A 19,221-nucleotide genomic window follows, 5' to 3' on the forward strand; every position below is an offset into this window, starting at 1 on the left:
CCCCGCACAGTGTGTTTAACGAGCAAAGACAAAAAAAGCAGATAATAGTAGTAGGTTTATTACAAGTTGAAGATGTCAGTAAATGGTTGACTTTCCATTTTATCAACAAAGCTAAAATGTTATTATAAATATGACAGCTGAATGTATTCCCCTTAATTGAATCTTTTGAAAAAGGTCTAAGCACCTTTCTTATTACTTCTCATTATTATTATCATCATGCAAGGGCTTATGGAATCTGAGATGATGTGCTCGATTGATTAATTACGCCTAATTTGTCAGGCCCAAAACTAAGTACACCTTTAGTTCAAATAAGTTGTGTGGCCTATCTAAGAGCGTCGATTCAATTTAGAGAAAGACCTCTGACTTTATTTTTATTGTGGTTCATTCATAAACCATAGACAATTTTTGAAAGTTCATGTAAGAAACGGCAAGGGCATAATATAAAAACAGCCAAGTCACATGAATGAACAAGTTTATTTTGAAGGTATGACCGATCCATAGATTTACAAGTCAATGGTATTGACAGATACTTAAAAAAAAAAACTGCGGGGTTAATCCCAAAAACGTTAACTGATCTTTCGATGCTGCCATCCCACTCACGCAAAGCGAGAAACTACATGAACAATGGTGACAGAAAGAGCCGAAACTACAAAAGCGTCGTAGTAGCCCCTCTTACTGTTCGCTCCGCTCATTCGCTGACACTGACAGACACATTTGTTTGACAATGGTTTGCTTGGATTGTCGGACGGATGAACGATGTGCTGTGCCTTTATTTTATTGAAACAGTTTTATTTTCACTAAAAATTTATGTTTAGTGCTAATAAATTAAACTTGACAGTGCGAGTGTAATAATGTCACAAAGTTATGGTGTGAAAATGTGTGATATTTCTATGGTGCGATGTATTTATGTTGTGTGCCTGTTATTTTTATTTGCACTAACAAAGGACGGCGTCGCAGCGAAGAGTAAGTCTCAGTTTATGTTTTTAACTATAAAATTGTTTAATATTAATGTCGTGAGTAAAATGGGTTTTTAAAAACAGGTTCCGATGGTCTTACTTAATGGTTCGCAACTAGACATATTTTTGAGATAGTAAGTATCGCCAAGCTCTCAAAAAATTATACATGCGCTATGTTATAAAAAAGTTTTCAAGTCATCCAAAATTAGGTCTCGGGCGCTAAGTGCGTGCGCAAGCAGTGTATATGACATAATAATTTTAATTTAAAGTATCTAATTAACTTTATAACATGTTAATAAAAACTTTAAACCTACTTGGAACTTTTCTTCTTCCATATGTTTTCGTTTTATGAAGAATTCTTAATAATCTACATCAATATTCTAAAACATTATTATTATAACTGTTAGTACAGAGTACAGTCAGTAAAATTATTTTAGCTTGTAGATAGAATTTGTTAAAAATGTCAACATGATGAAAAAAAAAACGCAAATGGATTATTTTATTTGACAGAACATAAATTAATAAATAATATTAATAACTATTTAACTAAATAAACTAAACCTCTTTTATTGAAATATAAACTTAGAAAAAACAGTATTCTAAAAATTTTTATTTGCTTCTTGTTTACTAGACAATTTAAAAAAACTTTTGAAACTATAGGGATACTAATTATTTTTTAACAGACTATATCTCTGTGACTTCAAGAACCCAATAGGAAAAAAAATCTGAAAACTGGATTCAATAATGCGTAACGTCAAAAGCTCCAATCAAGCTTTTGAAGTTTATGTTAGTACGATTTTTTAAATATGTTGATTTAAAATGTTACAACTAACTCAAAAATAAAAAGTTATGTTTACACTATGATAAGTGTATGAGGGTTAACTCAAAAGTAACCAGTTGTAATCGATACAAGTCTATGCATTATTACCCATAAACATTTGCATTAAATGTTTATATGCGACCCACCATAAAAGTCTACAACAAGTAGGTATTACAGGATAAAAGTACCTACAACAAGTATTACAGGATACAATTATTCATTATATTAGATACCTAATCATCATCAACAGCCCTTTACAGTCCACTGCTGGACTATGAGCCTCCTCCACTATAGTGGAGGGTTTTGCCATAACTCCACGCTTGGCAGGCGGGTTGGAGATCGCAGTTTAAAAGATTGATGTTTTTCAGAGAGCGCTGCTGCCCATTCTCTGTTTGATGTGTAGTCCCTAAGTCGCCTCTTACGACACCCGTGGGAAGAGTAGGGGTTGGTGACAAATGTATTCTACTCTGCCGTCACCACACGGCGCAAGTGTCTTTATGTAGATACCTAATAGTTAATTATATTTTTAATATGAAATTATGAGTGCTAACGACACATTAGTAAAAGCGCAGTATCAGCGGACGGACGTCCGGCGCACGCGACCCTATCCGCTGTTGCGTAGCGCCACCGGACACTGTGACAAAATATCACATGATTTTTACTAAAATATTTTTTATGTCACCTAAAGACACTTGCGCCTGGGAATAAAGCGCAAACTCGCGGTTGCAAGTTTTTATAATTAGCAACAATAAATATGTCGTTGGTCACAAGTTCTGGCTAGACTTACGCCCGCAGGGTTACAAGAAGTTACAAGTAAAGATACAGTGCATTACAGTAGGAACTATTTGACGATGACTGTACAACAAAACAAAATTTGCTAGCACATAAAGACCTACCTACCTATACTTACCGCGAATTTAATGCCCATTTTCACCATCAATCCCTAATTTTTAAGTGACCCCTTTGCCAACAAATAACAGGAATTTTGTCATAAGTCCCGTAAAAGGCGCAAGTTGCACATTGGTAGGCACACAGATTTGGATTAATGTAAACGCATCAAAAGTGGTATGTAGCTGTTGCTTGAGAAACATGTTTTGGGGCAGCAGTAGCGGCGTAAGGGGGGGGCGGTGGGGGCGGTCCGCCCCGGGTGCCAAGCATCAGGGGGTGACAAAGTCGCGCAGATTAGTACTCACTGACGCATCTGCATGGCAAGGGACGGTCGTGATGTCATGACAGGGGGGGTGCCATTCTGGGGTGGGTCATCCTTAGGCTATAATTTATATTATGACGGGGGGGGGGGGGGGGTGCCGCCCCGGGTGCCAACCTATGCTACGCCGCCACTGGGGCAGGTCTTTTAATTTTGTATTGTATTAAGTGTATTTTAAACATCTAATGGCGGAATAAACCGAATAGAATCGGACTAAGAGTCCCGTTACGAATCGTTTGTTTTACTGTTCATTAAACAGTTAAATTTTATTACCTTCGATAGCAGTAAAACTGATTATCTCCGAGGTGGACGACCTCTGCGAACCCTTATAAAGTTAGCCTAATAAATAACGCACACAGGGTCCCGTACGTAGTGGAGAAGGTCGATTTAGCGAAGTACGTTTTAGCGAAAAACATTCATGGTGGTACGCTGGAGCGAAAGGCCACTGAAGCGAAACACTCCCGGCCGAAAAAGTAATTTTAATGACCTAGAAGAGCTTCATTTTGATTTATATGAAATGTTTATTATATTAAATTTTTAATAATAAAAACCTATTTTGACTCGGTTACTACGTACGAAATAACATGTATTTTCATGAAATTAAATGGTTACTAAATGTAATTGATCAACAAAATAAACTTTTAATATAAATCAACATTAAGCTCTCCTAGGTCACCAAAGTTATTTTTCGGCCGGGAGTGTTTCGCTTCAGTGTCCTTTCGCTCCAGCGTACCACCATGAATGTTTTTCGCTAAAACGTACTTCGCTAAATCGACCTTCGCCACTACGTACGGGACCCACGCACACACGCCTCTGAGGATGTACTCGTATACTTTGCATACCCGTTAATTACAAGGGGAAGTTCGTATCTTCATCTGACACATCGCCATAAAAAAGGGAAGCTTGCCCCAACAAAGAATTCGCGCCTAACACGGCAATGCATCCGCATAATATACCTAACTACCCATGTAACAGCGTCCTTAATTATTCAACACATGCTCACAGTTCAGTGTACGCCGGAAGTGCATTTTTAAATACGACTGTCACACGTTTGATTCAAAGTTTTATTTTTATAACCGCGAATAAATTCGTAATTAAAATACGAAACAGGGCTATAAACGAACTAAAGTCACTGATATAGCCCGACGGATTAGCAAGCTGAAGTGGCAATGGGCAGGGCACATAGTAGGTACGCAGAACTGACGGCCGATGGGGCAACAAGGTTCTGGAGTGGAGGCCACGTACCGGAAAACACAGCGTGAGTCGGTGGACCGACGACCTGATAAAGGTAGCAGGTAGGCGCTGGATGCAGGCCGCTACCAACCATGTGATGTTGAAGTCATTGGGGGAGGCCTATGTTCAGCAATGGACGTTCTGGGGCTGAAATGATGATGATGAGTAAATTCGTAACTTCAGTTTACCATGAGTAAGAGACCAGTGAGCGTTACTTGAAACTAAAAAGTAAACTGATTAAATCATAAGACTAATTTTTTGTGATGGTAAAAGACTTCAGATTTGTATGCCCTGTCACGTCATTGTCCTTCCTCTCCCTGCCGCGATGCCGCTCCCATGCCTCAGTCACTGGCTGAGTTAAGCGCTAGAACTATAGTTTGTCGACTACAGCAAATACCTACTAAAGTCTGGTCGCGGAGCACGTAGAATTTTGTCCAATGACCCTAACCGCCCGTCGCACAGTCGCGACAGCAATATAATTACGCGCGAGCGATAAGGATGGGTAGCTTGGGGTCATTGGACAAAATTCTACGTGCTCAGGGACCGGACTTTACAGCCATCATCTGCTTTGACTCGGTGGAGTCGTTTAGTCAAATTATTTATTGATACTTATTAACAATTTAGTCAGCAATATCCCAGTCCAGCACAGCACAGTCTGCCTACTAGTTAGTAGCCCCTCTTTAACCGGATCGGATGCATGATAGCCAACCCAACCGCCTATTTAAATGTTTTGCATATTGTATTATTTTATTCCTCGTGAATCACATCGTTTCCGATTGGCCTGACTCACCATCGCTTGGCTGGCCTCTAGGCTACCGAAACTACAAATATTTGCACGTCTGTTTTATTCAGTCAACATAGTATTTTCACCAGTGAGAATTCGTCGGGTATTATTTCATTTTTTTTCGGTGCTTAATCATCGGTTAATTTATTTTTATCAAAACACCGTGAATTTGACATTTTGATTAGTCACAACTTCGATTTGTTCTCTTAAAACTAGCTCAAGTGGATTTTACAGAAGTCTTTAAATCCTTCTCTGATAATAACACACTGACATTATATTTTGCGCTAGATTTACCTCCATCTTTGTCATACTTTTTCCCAAATGCCCATCTGGGTCATGATGATAATATTTTGTTCGTTCATTCTCCGCGACATAACTTTTGTTTACTTCACGCTCATCTACGCACGTGGGAGAATTTTTTCCTAATTCGAATTGTGTGTTTGAATTTAGAATCCATCCGTTTGGGGTGCGCTTGAGTCGGTTTTACGTCATAACATCTGCTGCGCTTGTTGATGGTTGCTTGGTTTATTATTTTTTTTGTACTGTAAAAAGTTTTTATTGTTATTACTCGTCGGAGACTTTTATGGCTGTAGTACGGTGACTGACGAGGTTTGTTGCTTAAACGCCTCTAAGGCTGCGTTGCACCACCACAAACGTCAAAAATCTGGCAAACTCCATACAAAAAGCATCAGTTATCGTTAGTTACGGTCAAAGTTAGGTGGTGCAACTCAGCCTTACTCTTGCCATGAAACGGGGAACTATTGTCGGTTACATTTACCGTCGGAATGACCGATTTAATCCCGCCATTTGTCATTTTCATACAGTTATCGTAGCGGAACATAATTGATTTCAGTCCAATCATACTGATTGCCTAAGCTTAAGCAATCCAATTTTAAGCTTGCTTCAAAACAACTTGCGGTTTACTCATATTTTGTAGATCTATCATTTATCACAATCTGTTCTGTCACTGCGGTATTATAAAAGGATCAACATTTCAAACACACTGATAACATAAGCTTTATTAACACTTACTGGCCTTCATTGGCCGTAACACTCATTCTGTTGCTTGCAATAAAAAAGTAACGCCATTTGAGAGGCAACGCTCTCGCTTCGTCAACAGCTGTTTATAGAAACAACTTTGCGCTGATCCTCAGTCGCGTTGCACTTGTTCTGAAAACTATACAGAAGTGAGGGTGTAGAGAGGTCACGATAGACTGGTCCGGGGTTATTTCTGGACGCTAGCAACGGTATGGGAATGATGACTTCCCTAGAAGGACACGGTGCGTTTCCTTCGTGATGTCACGTCCGATGGCTTTTGTACTGGCACCAAAACGGTTTTAACCATTCCAAACTTTTGTTTTCATTTATACACTCGAAGTACAAGGCTAAAAAAGCTCTTAGTTCTTTAATAATTAAACATTAGACAGAGCTTCCTTCCAGAAGGCATAATAGAAGTCATCTAGACAAGGCCTCCTTTCCGAAAGGAGAGCTAGCCCATTTTTTGCTGCGGGCTCGGTAAAAACGAATTCGTCGGTAGTTTGAGACATTCCTAGTAGCTCTAACAACACCTACTTCATCGAGTTCCTAATCAATGTAATTGACCTCACCCTAATTTCCGCCACCTAAGCCGAATAAATATCTAGATCAGACAGACCAAGCCCATGTAATTTCTACAATAAGGTCAGGCATTCCTTTATTTCATTAGTCGACCAGCCTTTATATTGGTGGTGGATCAGCCTACTTATATTTTGGTATGTTTTTCACTGTCACTCGTGCCATAATTTCGCTTTGAGTGAGAGGGATGAATGAACCTAGAAATAAATAGGTACCTAGGTGATTTAATTTCTGGAATTGGAATATGCTTTACCTGGCTGAAAATTGTTCTTATTTCCAGGTGTAGCATTCACTGTAAAGTATAAAGATAATCATTTGAAGGGTATCTGCTAATATAACCGAATAACCGAGCGCGGTTTGTATGTGAGGCTGTGAGCGCGCCAATACGTATGCGGCGCGCACGCACACACTGATAAAATTCAGCGCAATTCCCCGATAATCCACGATATATATTTTGTCAATGTTTGCGTGCGCGCCGCATACGTATTGGCGCGCTCACACACAACCGCGCTCGCACACAACCGCGCTCGGTGCGTTTCTATGAAGATAACCTACTCATTTGTATTTCCTCTGGTGTCACGAACCATTTGACGCTGACTGTACCACGATACCTACTCCGGAAATAGAAACCGGGATACTGGCCTGCATTGATAAGCCCCGCAAATAGATAAAGCCTTTCTCTTGTTTGATAAAACGTGTTTTCATTACGTTGGCAACACACATCATGTTACGAAAACTGCGAAATTTTTCAGTTTTGACTTAATGAAAAGTTTTTTTTTTTTCATTATTGACTTTTAGTAAGTAATAATACATAAGTTGTATTTGACTATAAAAGGAATTTCAGATCAGTTTGAAAGAAGCAAAAGCTATTATTTGGTATCAGAAGTAGAACAAATAAAAAGAAACTAAAAACTAACTAACTTATCTCACAAGTAGAAGTATACCAAAATGATCTTATCGGGATGAGTTCGCAAAAAAAAGTAGAAGTCTTTAGAATCTCCCCTTTTTGGAGTCGGTTAAAAACTCAACCTACCTGTGCAGATGCTATGGTCAGGTGGTCTTGCATACGAAGTCGAACTACGAAAAACGTGTTTTCATTACGTTGGCAACACACATCATGTTACGAAAACTGCGAAATTTTTCAGTTTTGACTTAATGAAAAGTTTTTTTTTTTTCATTATTGACTTTTAGTAAGTAATAATACATAAGTTGTATTTGACTATAAAAGGAATTTCAGATCAGTTTGAAAGAAGCAAAAGCTATTATTTGGTATCAGAAGTAGAACAAATAAAAAGAAACTAAAAACTAACTAACTTATCTCACAAGTAGAAGTATACCAAAATGATCTTATCGGGATGAGTTCGCAAAAAAAAGTAGAAGTCTTTAGAATCTCCCCTTTTTGGAGTCGGTTAAAAACTCAACCTACCTGTGCAGATGCTATGGTCAGGTGGTCTTGCATACGAAGTCGAACTAATGCCAGCTGCACACTGCCGATAAAAGGCGCGTGAGTCGAGATTTTCTTATCGATATGTTGGTAGGTACAACCGTTTATTTATTTTCTTTAAAGTTTTAGACATAATTATGTGTTGGAAATTCTTTACTAGTTATTTGATCAAGGTTTTGCAGGGTTGCGGACAGTATATGCAACGCTGCATAGAAAAGGGAAAAAAAATCGAATTTTCAAATTGGTCCAGTAGTTTTTGAAAATATTTGTTGCAAACATACAAATTATCCTTCCTCTTTATGTATTAGTTACTGTGATATAATGTAGGTTAAAAATCCAAGACTCAGTCCCTTCATCTTGATCACGTTTGTGCGTGCACAACATCGATATGCATTCGTTGTATTGTATTACGCATGCGTAGCACACGCGACGTGCAACTGTTTCCCGGGTCTCACGTAACTCTGACATTGTCCTACATACTGATCAGTACGCCATAAGTGTGAGTTTTCCGTGGAGGTTGCTGCCGAATCAACAAAGTTAGGCTGATTACGCGTACATATAAAATCAACTGGAGGAAGAAAGTTCATCTGATTAGGATAGCTCTCCTTTAGACTTGCTAAACACTTTTTAGATTTTAATGGAACTGTCATTGATTTATTTATCCTAAAAAGTCCTTCAATCTAAAATAGATGGTTTTAATGATTAGATCTTAGGTCTTTTTACTCAGAAGTATCTAGATAGAGTTGCAGTTTCAGCTAGTGTTTCTTCGTGTCTTCTAGTGCTATGGTATTCTTTCTCGTATGCTTATGTGCCTTAGAGCTAGTGTTTTGAATAGGATTTATACTGAACATAAGAGTTTATTCTTTAGTACTAATCGTAAAAGTCCACAATAGTTAAGTATACCTGTCCCGGATGACCCTAATAAAATCTAAAGTTATTAAAGCATATCGCAGTTTACTTAATTAGGTAGGTACATAAATAATTTTAAACGCTGTGCCGATATTGTTTTAGCAACAAACTGACCATTTCAACATTGTGGATAAGCAGCTTCATAGAATAAACCAATATTTTCCGCGTCGACTGTTTGACTGTAATTGCCTTATGAAAAGGAAAACAAATTAATTAATTCTTCAAATTGGGCATTTGGTCCGAAACAGTCGGTCCATTAATTGTGTGACGTGTTTATTGTGCTAATTAGTGCATTGCGGATAAAACAAGGTTTTATTTGATATGATTTATTATACAATTTATATTTATAAGTAATGTTTATTGAACATACATTGTATCCACAATCTGGGTCACTGTGTCACACAGGCAGACATTTTTTACCCGACTGCGACATAAGGAGTATTTTCTGAAGTATTTTCCCCGAGCCTCTTCTGAAACTTTTCCCGCGTCCATTTGATAAAATGAATCTTTATTCCGTTAAAACACTGAGTATGTATCTATCTTATGGAGTTCCTCATGCAAACTTTTATTCTCTCTGAAGTTCTGAACATAATGTATAAAATAAAATAATATTACAAACCTAAAAAAACATTATATTCAACACGAACCACAATGTTGTCAAACAATGAATTTATTACCGTTAGTAATCGAGCCATAATAATCGGTTTCATATTATTTTAAAATATAATAACAATTGCTAATGATAAGATAATTTCATTAACTGTAACCGTGAATTTTCAACTGCTTTTTGGTTAAAAATTAATAGCAATTCGATCATTTCTGGCTTAAGTTCCAATTTTATTTTATTAAATTTATGTATAATATTTTATTCGGTTATGAATTAAACTCAAGGACAGCTAAGAATTACCCATTTAAATAATTTGAAACTTTTTTATCTCCGTTTTGATTTGACGTTAGATGCGCCCTTTCAACTATCGGGGGCAGAATACTATTCGGCCTTATTTAGCAATACTGCCGATTTCTGTCTACTCTAGCTTGAACAGATTTAGTTCGTTATCACAAATCACCTCGGCCAGAACTAGTAGGCAAATCAGTGCAGTAATTTATTGTTCTCTGATTCATTTCTTCCAATGAGCAACCAGCGGCGCGCGCGCCGCTGGTTGCTCATTGGTGCACGTGCCAAACGAACGACTCGTGACAGTTGCACAACAACCGTTTTGCTTAGAAATCGCGAATTATTCACAATCGATCTCGGATAATCCATTTTAAAAGTTATTACCGTTGTTTATTGTCATCGATAAAATTTACGCAAATCGATCGACGGTTTCAAATCGATTTGGGTTTCTGGAACCCGTTCGAGTGATTTGTTTTCGTTGCTGCGATCATACAGGATTATAGTTTAAATCAATGCTACATTGTACTTTCTGCATTTCTATTTATAAATCAAATTAATTGTTTTTCTCTCTAAATAAATAAAGAAATAGTCATCAATCAAACGATGATATTTCATTTTAACCATGTATACCTATAAATAATACACTGATTCATAGTAGGAAATGCGTATTTGTGGTTAGTTAGACAATGATGTATTATGCATTGTCTGTTTTTTTAGGGTTCCGTACCTCAAAAGGAAAAAACGGAACCCTTATAGGATCACTTTGTTGTCCGTCCGTCCTTCTGTCAAGACCCTTTATCTCAAGAACGCGTGAACGTATCAAGCTGAAATTCACATGAAATACTCAGGTCTATTGTCCCTTTAAGCTGTGAAAATATCAAACTTCTAAGCCAAGCCAATCAAAAGATACAGCCGATTATGTCGATATTTTCAACAAATTTTCGACACTCGCAAAGGAATCAAAACCTACAGGATACTTCCCGTAAACTCAGAATCTTGAAATTTGGCATAAAGCATTGTCATATAATGCAAATATAGGAAAAATTGCGAAAATTACATTTTTTTAGTTATATAATATAATAAAAATATTTTAATAAAATGAAACTTACTACCTTATTTCTCACGAACGAATAAAGGTATCAAATTGAAATTTATACCAAATACCTAGATCTATTTAAGAAGTAAAAAAATCAAACTTCTAAGTTAACGCGATCAAATGATACAGCAGTTTATACCGACACCTTAGACGAATTTCCGTCACACGCTAGGGAATCAAAACCTACAAGGTACTTCCTGTGAACTCAGAATCTTGAAATTCGGCACGAAGCAACGTTATATAGTACAGATAAAGGAAAAATTGCGAAAATGATAAATTTGAAGTTATATAAAATTTAAAATATTATTTTTGCTTACATGACATAAAATATTTTTTTAATAATTATAAACTTACTACCTACCCTTTTTCACATGAACGCGTAGAGATATTAAAGTTGAAATTCACATCAAACACTTCTTAAATCTAATTGCCTCTAAACTGTGAGAAATTCTAAATCAACGCAAAAATTCAAAACGCTGAGGTAGGTACCTACCTATAATGCAAATATAGGAAAAATAAATAAATAAAAAATAATCATACCGCATATTTTTTTTTTATAAAACTCCGGACTTTGACGTAATTTTGGTTTAAGTGAAATGAATGGTGTCCATTGGCATAGCTACAGGTTTTACCTTAGAATACTTGTTTTATATTTGTAGATAGTTACCCTGCCTAAAAAAAAACCCTAGCTACGCCAAAGCTAGCGTTATTTGATAAGGATCAGATATAAACACAAAATAATCTTGCGTGCATACCAATGTTATTTATACCATTTTGCAAGGGGAAAGGGATTTGTGGTTAGCCCTGACTACTTAAGGCTTGGTATTTCTACTAAAGTAGGTATTTCGCGCTGTCAAAATCTGCGCGCGCAATTCTTCGCCGAAGACAGCGCGCCAAAGAGCTCCCGCCACAATTTCCAGCTACACAGTATAGAAATATGCAGTATATAATTTCCAGCTACGCAGTTGGTTAGGTTAGGTTGACTTCCTTCCCTTCAAGCGTTACACTCACAACACTTTCTAATACAAATCATATCCAAGTGATACAAATTAAAACACCTTTCAGACTTTTTGGGAATAATTATTCTAGAATCGAATAAATATAAAATATACCTGCAGAAGTAAACACGGTTCAAAGTGGCCGTGGCGTCGCCCGACCTTCTGGAAGTTCTGCGCCGGCTTAAAGAATTTCAAGATTACGTCACCCGACCTATCGGTAGACCCTTGGGAGCTTGAGCGATTGGAAAAACATTTTATGATAAGTTACTCTTAGTAGCGATTATTTAGAGCTTAGATAATAAATTATAGTTGTTGCAATTCACGAAGCTTTGCATGTGGTTAATAACATTAATCAGTACACGCATCAATTTTGTTCAGTCTCTTTGTTTATTAATAAATATAAATATCATACTAAAATTGCAGAAACATATTTGTTTGTATTGGTCTGGGTGTTTTCTTTCTATAATATGTATGTAGGAGGCCTAGGTTTGGTGTGTGGTGTTTAGCCTTCCTACTTTTCAGTGTTGAGGAGAGGTAGTTGAAGTAAAACTCAATTGCTGGTTCAGAAGGGAATAATTTATTGGCGAAACAATGCCATATTTATTTACAAAACTTATGTAGAACTAGACTACCTAAGCAACCATACATTTTGACCAATCGCCGTTTGATGTTATATTCTTGTCGTCTCGCTCCCACGATGTCTCTCTGTCATCGGGTTCGCGCAGTGTTCCGAGTGCGGCGCGAGTCTTCTGTCTCGCTCTCACGCTACCTCCTTGTCGCGCGGCGCGCGCGCGGAGTGCGAGGGGAGGTGTCGACTGGAGTGCCCGCTGCCCAGCCTCGATCTTTTCGACGGCGGGCAGCGGCGCAGGACGCACGCGTGTACCGGAGCGCGACGCGGCGCGTGCCCACGCGGCTCGCCGCTCCACACGTGGGCGTTGGTGATGCTGCTTGGTGACAGTGGTGCGAGCGGTGCTGGTGCTGCGATGAGGGACGGTGCGACGTGCAGTGGTCACAACAAAACAGCTCTTCTCAGAGCTATGCAACGGCTCTTGTCAGGGCCACATTCCTGTTTCTATTATGATGACCAATGTGGTGTTTCTGTGCTGAAAGTTGCTTGTGGCTTCGGCTGCAAACATTCATTGTTTCTATTCGAAGACGATTTTTATTGTGGTCGCTGGCGGCTACAGTACTCCCCCTCAAGCGAAGCGTACCGGCAGCTTGATGACTCGCCCTGCTCGCGTCGTGCGGGGGGCAGGGTCGCGCTCGGGCTGGCGGGCGGCGGGGGCGGCGCGAGCGTCGCGCTCGCTCCGCGCGGGCTGGCGCGCGGCTGGCTGGCGCGCGGCTGGCTGGCGCGCGGCTGGCTGGCGCGCGGCTGGCTGGGGCGCGTCGGGCGCATCGTTGTCGTCGGCGGGAGCCGGTTGCGGAGCGGGAGCGGCGAGTGCGGTGTCTTCAGTGTTCATAGTGTAGGCCGGTTTCAATCGATCGATCGAAATCGTGGCTTCTCTTGCAGGTAACTGTAGTGTGAAATATTTGTCGTTTCTTCGAAGCACGGTGTAGGGTCCGTCGTAGGGTGGCTGTAGCGGTTTTTTCACGGCGTCGACTCGTACAAAAACTTGTTTGCACGATTTCAGGTCTGGGTGCACGAAGATTGAACGAGTGCTTCCATGCGAACTCGTTGGCGTCGGTCGTAGTTTGTTGATAGTGGCTCGTAGCTTCTCGACATAGGTGTAACCCATGGAGTCGTTCGCGATTGATGGGACGAAGAAATCGCCTGGTAGCCGTAAGTTGTGCCCAAGCGTGAGTTCAGCTGCACTCACACTGTCGTCAGTCCTGACGGCTGCACGGAGTCCAAGGAGGATTGTTGGTAGTTCTTCGACCCAGTTGGTGGTTGATAGGCGAGCTCGAAGTGCGGTCTTCATGCATCGATGCCAACGTTCGACGATGCCGTTGCTCTGGGGATGGTAGGGCGTGGTGCGAATCTTCGTGATGCCAAACAGCTTGGTGAGCTCTCCGAACAGGTGACATTCGAATTGTCGGCCTTGGTCGGTAGTTATTCGTGTCGGGCATCCAAATCTTGCAATCCATTGTTCATAAATAATCTTAGCAATTATTTCAGCGGTGATCTCTTGTATTGCGTGTGCTTCTGGCCATCGTGTAGCACGGTCGATCATTGTTAACACGTAGCGTTGACCTTGGGGTGAAGTCTTCAGCGGGCCAACGATGTCAACATGCAGGTGCTCGAAGCGTGGCGATGCGGGGAATGACGTAAGTGGGCTGTTAGTGTGTTTTTGAATCTTCGCGCGCTGACAACCGATGCATGTTTGAACCCATTTCTTTATGTCAGTGTTCATTGATGGCCAAAAGTACCTCTTCTGTATGAGTTTTCTCGTGGTTCTTACGCCGGGATGACTGAGTCCATGAATCGCATTGAACGCGATTATTCTAAACTCTTCAGTTAGGTATGGGCGTGCTGTTTGTGTTGATGTTTCGCAGTATATTTGCTTTGTAGTCGTATCCGGTAGCGATATTTGCTTCAAGGCAATGTTCGACTGTCGTAGCAGCGCTTGTATAGCGCTATCTCTCTCTTGCGCGTGAGCGAGCGCGTCGTAGTCGATCGTAGTCGGACAGCTGATGGCTTCTAGGCGAGATAAGGCGTCTGCTATGACGTTGTCTTGACCACTGATGTGTCTTATGTCACTAGTAAATTCACTAATGAATAAGAGTTGTCTTGTTCGGCGTGGTATTTCGTTGTCGGTCGATATCTTCTGCATTGAGTAGGTGAGCGGTTTGTGATCGGTGAAGATGATTGTTTCTCGGCCTTCTATGATTTTTCTGAAGTGTTTGACTGCCATGTATATTGCTTGAAGTTCTCGGTCGAAGGTAGAATACTTTTGTTGCGCAGGTGTGAATTTCTTCGAGTAGTAACCGAGAGCTTGCCACTTGTTGTCTACGAGTTGTTGTAGTACGGCGCCGGCACATGTGTTTGACGCGTCACACATTAGTGCGAGCGGGACGGAGTGATGCGGGTGAGCGAGGTAGGTGGCGTCTTCAATACATTTCTTGCAGTTTTCGAAGGCTTGCGTTGATTGCTCGGTCCATTGTATTTCAGTTTTGTCGTGTTTTTTTGTTTTGTGTAGGAATGCGTGTAGTGGTGCTTGAACTATTGCGGCGTTAGGGATGTTATCTCGGTAGTAATTTATCATACCGAGAAAACGTCGGAGCTCTTCGATAGTTTTCGGTTGAGGGTACTCGGTGATAATCTTGACCTTTTCTTTCGGTGGTTTGATACCGTCTTTGGTGACTGTGTACCCGAGAAAAGTTACTTCGGGCTGGCCGAACACACACTTGGCCGGGTTTATTGTGATGCCGTATTCTTCCAGGCGTTGTAGGACGATGCGCAGGTGTTGGCGGTGCGTTGGCTCGTCGGTTGAAGCCAGGAGGAGGTCGTCAACGAACGGATACACGAAATCGAGGTCTCGTAGTACTTCGTGTATGAAGCGTTGGAAGGTTTGGCCTGCGTTCTTGAGACCCGGACACATTCGCGGGAACTCAAATAACCCAAATGGCGTGATGATGGCGGTTTTCTCTATGTCTTGCTCTTGGACTGGCAATTGCTGGTAGGCTCGGTTGAGGTCCAGTGTCGAAAATACTTGCTTGCCGTGTAGTTGATACGTAAAGTCCTTTATTCTCGGTATCGGGTAGCGGTCCGGTTTAGTGATGTTGTTGAGCCGTCGATAGTCACCACAGACTCGTAGATCTCCGTTTTTCTTTGGTACTATGTGAAGAGGGCTTGACCACGGGCTCTTGCTTGGTCTGCAGAGGCCTTGTTGCATCATGTTTTCAAACTCCTTTTTGACTTGATTGTAGCGGTGCGGCGGGATCGGTCGGGGGCGGCAGTGGAGTGGCGGGCCAGTTGTTTCGATGAAATGTTCGACGTTGTGCTTCGCGTTGAGTTTCATTGATGTTAACCGAGTGGTACCCGGGTATTCAGCGAGTATGTCGTGGTATGACTGTCGTACATCGATGCTGCGAATTGTTGGCGTGTTGTTGAATGATCTTGCCGTGTTGGTTTGTAGCTTCGTGGTATTGTCGATGAGTCGTTGATTCTTTAAATCAACTAACAAGTTGTGATGTTTGAGGAAGTCGGCCCCTATTATAGGCTTGCTTACTGCGGCTACGATGAACTTCCACTTGTATGGTCTTCGAAGGTTGAGGTCGAGTTCTAGTGTCTTCTCTCCGTAGGTAGGGATGATGGTGTTATTTGCAGCGTAGAGATTGAATGGTAATGGTTTACCACACGATCCCTTCTTCTTTGGTATGACTGAGATGTTAGCGCCGGTGTCGATCAGGAATGATAATCTTGAGTTTTTGTCGGTGACGAATAGGCGGTAAGACTTGTTTGCTACGTTGGATTCCGCCTCAGCCAACGTTTGTTTTAGTTTTCCGTTTTCTCGTTGACAAAACTGCACGGCGATGTGCATTTTCTTGCATTTTTGCCGAACTTGCGGTGGTAATAGCAGTACGGTGAAGGCGTGCTATCTCGCTCACGCGGGTACGGGCTGTGCGAGCGAGAGGGCGATGTCTGCTTTCCTTGTCTGCCGCGGGAGTGATGGTATTGTTGGTAGCGCGATCGTGGGTTGTTGTAATTATCTCTGCTGTAGTTGTAGGCTCTTAATTCTGCAACTTCGATTTGTAATTTTCTTACTTCCTCGACGAGAAAATGCATGTCGACATGTTGGTCTTGCTGGCGTAGCGGCGGTGCGTGGGCGGCAGCGGAGACTGCAGAGACTTGATGAGATTGCTCGATCATCTTGTCGGCGAGTTTTGACAGTTCGTCCAGCGCTGTGTCCTTGCTGATGGTGTCGCTGACAACGAGTACGGAGCGGACGTGAGGTGGCAGCAAGTTCATCCACATCAGCCTCAGCGTGTTGTCCGGAACCTTGTTGCGGGCGAGTGTCCGCATGCGGCGTAGTAGTTGGCTGGGTCGCTGGTCGCCGAGTTCCATGTCGGACAGGAGTTTCTGCAGTTGGCGGCCGTCGGACTCTTCGTACACGGACACCAGTCGCTCCTTCAGTACTGTGTACTGGTTTTCTGCGGGCGGGTCGTACAGCAGGTCGCAGACTTGCTCGATGTCTTCCTTCTCGAGTTGCGCGATGACCATTTGTGCTCGCTGGGCTTCGCTCCTCTTCAGGTCGTTGGTTGCTGCTTCGAAAGCGATGAACCAGAGCCGAGGTCTGTCGCGCCAAAACGGTGGGACACGCATGGACAATGCAATGCCCGATACTTCTTGCGCCGTTGTTGCTTGTTGTTCTTCCATGTTCAGTTTTCAGACGGGGTCACCACTGTAGGAGGCCTAGGTTTGGTGTGTGGTGTTTAGCCTTCCTACTTTTCAGTGTTGAGGAGAGGTAGTTGAAGTAAAACTCAATTGCTGGTTCAGAAGGGAATAATTTATTGGCGAAACAATGCCATATTTATTTACAAAACTTATGTAGAACTAGACTACCTAAGCAACCATACATTTTGACCAATCGCCGTTTGATGTTATATTCTTGTCGTCTCGCTCCCACGATGTCTCTCTGTCATCGGGTTCGCGCAGTGTTCCGAGTGCGGCGCGAGTCTTCTGTCTCGCTCTCACGCTACCTCCTTGTCGCGCGGCGCGCGCGCGGAGTGCGAGGGGAGGTGTCGACTGGAGTGCCCGCTGCCCAGCCTCGATCTTTTCGACGGCGGGCAGCGGCGCAGGACGCACGCGTGTACCGGAGCGCGACGCGGCGCGTGCCCACGCGGCTCGCCGCTCCACACGTGGGCGTTGGTGATGCTGCTTGGTGACAGTGGTGCGAGCGGTGCTGGTGCTGCGATGAGGGACGGTGCGACGTGCAGTGGTCACAACAAAACAGCTCTTCTCAGAGCTATGCAACGGCTCTTGTCAGGGCCACATTCCTGTTTCTATTATGATGACCAATGTGGTGTTTCTGTGCTGAAAGTTGCTTGTGGCTTCGGCTGCAAACATTCATTGTTTCTATTCGAAGACGATTTTTATTGTGGTCGCTGGCGGCTACAGTATGTACAGGGTTCTGTATCGAAAATTACTATGAGCATCACACGCGGTTACCTGCGTACCTCTGTGCACTCATGGGTTTAGTTTAAGCAGAGGTCCCTAGAGTTTGATTTTGAGCTTTGTTTATAGTCATTACGAAGCAGACTGATGGGAAAATGCACTGTCTTGAATTCGAAAGGGTAATTTGACGGTGTTAGGGGAATAGGGATGTTTCCTGGGTCAAAAAGCAAGAGTTTTAATTAGTCCGTCAGTTAACCCTTAACCACTGACGTACGTACGTGGTACGTCGGTCAAACGGTTTTTCGTTCAAAACTTCATTTTGTGCGGGAATTTTTGCGTGACTTTTTGGTAGTTTCCTAGTGGCCAGAGATGCGTATGCGAAGGCAGAAAATAAATAGGTAGCAAGTTCCTAAGTAGGAGAACTTGACCACCCGACGTATGTGGTACGTAACGTCAGTGTTAGTGTAACTTTTTTAAAATCGTATAAGTATGATGGTCCATAGATAAAATTAATCGTTAACAGTCTAATTTATTTTCTTTGTCGTCTATATGTAAAAAACCTCATTTAAGCCAAAAAATATTGCAAATGACGAAGAAATTAGCAAAAAATCCAGTGGTTGAATTTTTTTTATATCGGTTGCGTCTTTCGAGGACAATCATCATGATGGTGAAGGGACTTCAGTTCGTGGCTTTGGATTGACTTCTTCTGAAGATTGTATACCATATTTTCATATTTCCTAACTAGTTTGAAGCACGGCACACTAGCGACCAGGTCATCAATCAAAGAAATATTATAGAAAATAACCTTCCTAAATGAACTGTATTAAAAAGTGGCTTATTTTGTGAATTATTGCTATTGTGATTTTTTCCTGATTAAAACTGTTCTTAATCATAAATATGGCCAAAATAAAAGTTCGTACTGTTATCGAATATTTTTTTGTTGATTTTTAAAAAATGCCTCTGTATCTTTTATTACCTCTGAAAGATTTCACCAATATCATACTATTCTATTAATATTATTATATTTTTTATACTATCTTTATTTAATATAAACATGTGTAAATAATTCAAATTCAAATTTCACCAAAGATACACTCTATTGATACATCAAGAGGACTTCAAAGTTACGTACGTATGCCGTACGTACGTCAGTGTTAGTGTAACAAAATGACACGTCAGTGGTTAAGGGTTAACTTATCAAAAAATACTC

General features: G+C 41.3%; 1 protein-coding gene across 1 annotated transcript in view; it reads left to right on the top strand.

Moving 5' to 3' along the window:
• Positions 1 to 719: 719 nt before the first annotated feature.
• Positions 720 to 19,221, top strand: part of LOC135083784 (disintegrin and metalloproteinase domain-containing protein 12) — a 94,494-nt gene continuing 75,992 nt past the window's right edge. Inside the window, exon 1 of the mRNA XM_063978533.1 lies at positions 720 to 963. Coding sequence (XP_063834603.1) covers positions 852 to 963 — 112 coding nt within the window. The 5' untranslated portion in view covers positions 720 to 851. The remainder of the gene's footprint in view (positions 964 to 19,221) is intronic.

Source organism: Ostrinia nubilalis, chromosome 24 (assembly GCF_963855985.1).
Source record: "Ostrinia nubilalis chromosome 24, ilOstNubi1.1, whole genome shotgun sequence".
Lineage (NCBI taxonomy): Eukaryota > Metazoa > Arthropoda > Insecta > Lepidoptera > Crambidae > Ostrinia > Ostrinia nubilalis.